Source organism: Empidonax traillii, unplaced genomic scaffold (genome assembly GCF_003031625.1).
Source record: "Empidonax traillii isolate 1590-97213 ecotype Southwest subspecies unplaced genomic scaffold, ASM303162v1 scaffold52:size1600334, whole genome shotgun sequence".
Classification (NCBI taxonomy): Eukaryota; Metazoa; Chordata; class Aves; order Passeriformes; family Tyrannidae; genus Empidonax; species Empidonax traillii.
Window position 1 is genome coordinate 45,948 of NW_020955245.1, and position 4,407 is coordinate 50,354.

Sequence of the window (4,407 nt, forward strand, 5' to 3'; positions counted from 1 at the left end):
ACTGAAAGTATGAATGGGTTCAAGAAACATTAGGCAGATTTACAAAGGGCAAGCTATTCACAGCTATTAAAGACATAGATCTGTGTGCAGTCTCTGGGTTAGGAAGGCCCAAAGGCACCGGTGCTGAAAGCTGGAAGGGTTTATTGGGGCAGGAGTTTCTCAATATCTGTTGTTCTGCTCTTTTCTCTCCTTTCTTTCTGCCTTGGATCCGTTGCTGGGTGCGTTCAGATAAAAGGCCAGATTAACCTTCCTTAACGTTTCCTTTGCATAGGGGACCAAGAACCAAGCGGTTCTCAAGGTGTTTTGAGTGGTTTGCTGGTAAGAGTTTGAAAGGGAACTGATTGTCTTGGGAAGATCCTTGCCAGAAATGCTGAAGGTTGTGTGATGTCAGCAAAGCTTTTCCCCTGTGGACAGTGGTTAACTAACGTTTTCATCTCTTTGTTTGACAAGGTTTTGGCTGCATCCAAAGCCTGAAGGCTTCATCTTTTCATTAAAAGGGGGAAAAAAAAAAAAAAAACACCAAAACCCTCAATCTTAAATTCTGCCATCTTTGAGTAACTTTTTTAAAATCCTCACTTTCTAAAGAAACTTCCCAGTCCTGTTACGGTTCAGCTTAAAAGTTTTTGTCCATTTTTTGAGAGAAAAGCAAGACTGAGGGTTTTTCCCCCCCCAAGTTACAAGGGAACAGGGTTTTTCTCCCTGTTACAAGGATAGGAAAAAAAAAAATCCCCAGAAAGTTAAAAGGAGGAGTTAGGCTGTTCTACAGTGCATAAGCATATGTTGCCACCTGGTGGGAATCCTCACATGGATAATCTCACTTTGCACTGGCATCAGGAAAACTGTGTGCATGTAAAAATGCCTGTAGGATTCTTCCCTTGATCTCACCGAGTTAATTGGGAACGTTTTAACTCCCATCCTTTTTCTCTGGTAATTTTTCCCTTCCCTTTCTCCCTCTTGGAAAACAGCAAACCCCAGTGATTTTATCGATGTCTCTAAGTATATTTGAAGTGTGATCATTGTGCTTTCGTGTGTTCCTTTTGTCTTTTCAGGACAGCCCAGGAACTTGCAAGATCTATGCCGAATTAAAATCCGTCAGTGTATAGGCCTTCAAAACCTCAAACTACTTGACGAACTACCCATTGCCAAGGTCATGAAAGACTACTTAAAACACAAATTTGATGACATCTGATATCCATGAAGAGAAGAACTCTGGAGCAAGTCTAGTTCTATTCCAGATACTGAAGAGGCTCGTTGCCTTGCACAAAGTATATCCTATGCAAATTCTGATTTTTCTGTGAAGTCAGAAGGCAGGTATACACTTCCTTGGGTTTTTTTATACCACCCGCTAGAAGGTCTTAATTTTTGGTTTCTTGGTCCAGGTTTACAAGGTCCAAGCTTTCTATACAATGTTGCATTTAAAAAAAAAAAAAAAAATTTGCCGTTGGTTTTCTGTTTGTTCTCACCTTACCCGGGCAGGGGGGATGGAAGGCGGCCCCTCGAGGGAAGCTTTTGAGTCGGATGCTGAGCGGTGCTGCAGGAAAATAAAGCTCGGAAATCAAGGCACCAGTCCTGCAAAAAGGAGACAGAAAGAGCTCCAGAGCCCTGTCTGTTGGGCCCCTCGTGTCTGCCAGGTGGATGTCTTTGCAGGACAGAGGGAAGAGCTGATTAATCGACGTGTCCTCGGGTACTGTATGAATGGAATTCAGAAGTTGAAGGAAAAATTGCAGTTACCCTGTTCAGTTTGAGGGTCTATACATTGGCGCTTTTTTTACCATTTTTTTCCTAATTGCTCTAGTTGGGATGCCCGTAAAATTCAGGCCCTCTTCTCTGACATTCCCTGTTAAATGGGTGGCTGTTTGTAAGTCTATTTTTACCAGTGACAGTACACTACAGAGAGGCGTGGCCTCTGTATTTTTTACATTCACTCAAGAGGAAACAAATTTAGATTTTTTTGAAGCCAGTGTATTCTGTTGCTCATACAGTGCCTCCTGTGCAATAATCTCTCTGTATTTTCCCTTTATGTGTGACTCCCCCACTATTCCCCGTTTAGTCTCAGTGCATTATTTGTGAGAACAGGAGCTGCTGCCTCTCTGTAGTGTCGATGTGACGCTACAGAAGTGATGCAGGAGTTGCTGTTCATTATTACCCCCTGGATTTCATGAATGTATAACCTGCTTTATTTCACTTTCAGTTGGAATTTTTATCTACGGGTTCTCAGCCAAATTGTGTCCACTTTAAAAAAAAAAAAAAAGAAATTGGCCAAACCCTTTTGTTTTAAAAGCAGTGACGGATTTTTCTTTTTTTTTTTTTTTTTTGGTTGCTGTGAAATTGTTTCAGGTTTAGAGAGTGGGAAGTGCACAGAAGTTATTAAGGTTTTACATGTGCGTTAAAAAGAAAAGCCCCATTCACACTGAAAGTTTAAATTGTACAATTAATCTGAAAGGAGTACTGAAATCTGGGTGCTGAATGTGGTTTTCTTACTAGGTATTCAAAGAGCTGTTAAAGAGTTTTGTTTCTGATCATAGGAAAAAAAAAATCAGTTTGCTGCTCGAAAGAAATTGGGCCAAGATGTGCAGTTGTTTCACTGTCTTTATTTTCAAGGCATTACAGAGTCATCATAAGGTTCTTGCCAGTGTCCTCTACCTTTCTTTTGGCATCCAAAAAAGCCTCTCAGATAGATATCAGGAGTGTTTTTGTACCAGTGACCCCAGTGGAGGCGGGAGATGAAAGGAACCAGTGGTGGCTTTTAAATTTCACGCCATCACTTCCAAAATATTCAATATTAAAAATAGGAAAAGTAAGGTGAAGCAGGTATATATATATATATATTACTTAAACTGTGCTAGTTCCTCTTAATATCTCCTAACCCCGGAGTGCAGCTCCTTGAAGAGGAGGATGGATGCAAGGAGGATTATCCCTCCCCATTGTGCCTGGCTTCCAAACAGTAAGGGATTTTGGAGATTCCTGGCTCAGGGGATCACTGAGGTGACGTTGAACTGTTTTTTCTCTCCAGCCTGTGTGGGTTCAAGTCCAGCCTCCTCCCACTCAGCAGGTTGTAGAGCTCTGTTAGAGCTTCCTCCAGGTGGTGTCTCTGGTTTGTGGCACCGTGGCAGGGACAACCCCAGGGTGTGGGTGCAGTGTCAGAGCTCTCTCCGTGGTGGTGTCTCTTGGCTCCTGTTGGAGCAGGAAAAATCTCAGCCCTTCCCACCTTCCAGGGCTGAGGCAGGACAGACACACTGGCAGGTGGAAAGCATTAAATCTTCCCCGTTTTTTGTGACGTGAGATCAGGATCTTCAAATTGCTTTCTTTAAAAAAAACAAACAACAGAAACGAAAAGCAAACTCGGTATCGCTCACTACATTTTTTTTTTAAAGTCGGTCTAAACCCATGTCCTTCCCCACTGAATTTTTTACAGTCATATTTTCTAAGGTAATCTAGAGTATATTTTAGTTGCAGTCTATATTAAGGCAAATTATTTGTTCTGTCTGTTGCTGTGACTGAAGAAAATTATGGAAGACTTCGTTGGTAACAAGAATGCTATTTAATGAAGAAATGTGTAATTCCATTATTTATTGTTTGAGGTTTGTTTTTTTGTTATTTCTTTTGAGTAAACTGACATCTAAAGGGAACACACAAACGTTTCAGGCCAGTAAAAAGCCTTTCTCTTAAATGAGTTTTCATCCTCTCCTCTCCCCAAGGGGGAGGGAAGCCCTCACCCTTTTTTTTACAATGCTAAGCCATCTCTTGTAGCTGATTTCTCACCTTAATTCTACAAAGCACCTCAGCACACGTGTCTCTGAAAATACTGACAGTCCTGCTCTCTATCTTCAGTTATCCATGTGCTCAAGTGCAAAGGAATTGGGATTATTTGTTGATAATCCTATCCAAATTTCAGTAATAGGGAATCTGGTCCTTTTTTTTTTTTTTTTTTAATTATTATTATTTTCAGTGTTGTGCACGAATAGTTTGAAGGACAAACTGAGCTTTGTTTTTCATTTGGGCTAGAATGTGGAAGGAAAAGTGCATAACACGGACTTGTGATGTAGCCTCGTTCCGTTACCTTGAAATTCACGGTTGAACACTTTTAATAAACCTTAAAAAATTGGCAAACACACCAAAGAATCAATATGAGTAAAAGACTCTGATCATTAACAAACTGCAAACCTCATCCTTTAAAACAAAGCAGAAAGTTTTTGTAAATATTTATGTTTATAAATGTACAGCAGAGTAAGAGTGTTTTTTAGATTATTTAATTACCATATTTCTAAACTATTTACATTATAGACAATACTTGTTAGTTTGAAAAGCTCGAGTGGGGGTTTATTTGTTTTGTTTTGGGTTTGTTTTCTTTCTTTTTTTTTTTTTTTTTTTTTTTTTTTTTTTTTTTTTTTTTTTTTTTTTTTTTTT

General features: G+C 39.8%; 1 protein-coding gene across 4 annotated transcripts in view; it reads left to right on the forward strand.

The window, feature by feature from the left end:
• The window catches only part of ASB7 (ankyrin repeat and SOCS box containing 7), a 29,135-nt gene extending 26,851 nt beyond the window's left edge, over nucleotides 1-2,284 (forward strand). For 3 of the 4 annotated variants that reach the window (XM_027879177.1, XM_027879178.1, XM_027879179.1), the window contains one exon: nucleotides 1,050-2,284. In XM_027879177.1, the coding sequence (XP_027734978.1) occupies nucleotides 1,050-1,189 (140 nt within the window). In that variant the 3' untranslated portion in view covers nucleotides 1,190-2,284. The remainder of the gene's footprint in view (nucleotides 1-1,049) is intronic. The other variant, XR_003570686.1, reaches the window with a different exon arrangement.
• Nucleotides 2,285-4,407: the final 2,123 nt, after the last annotated feature.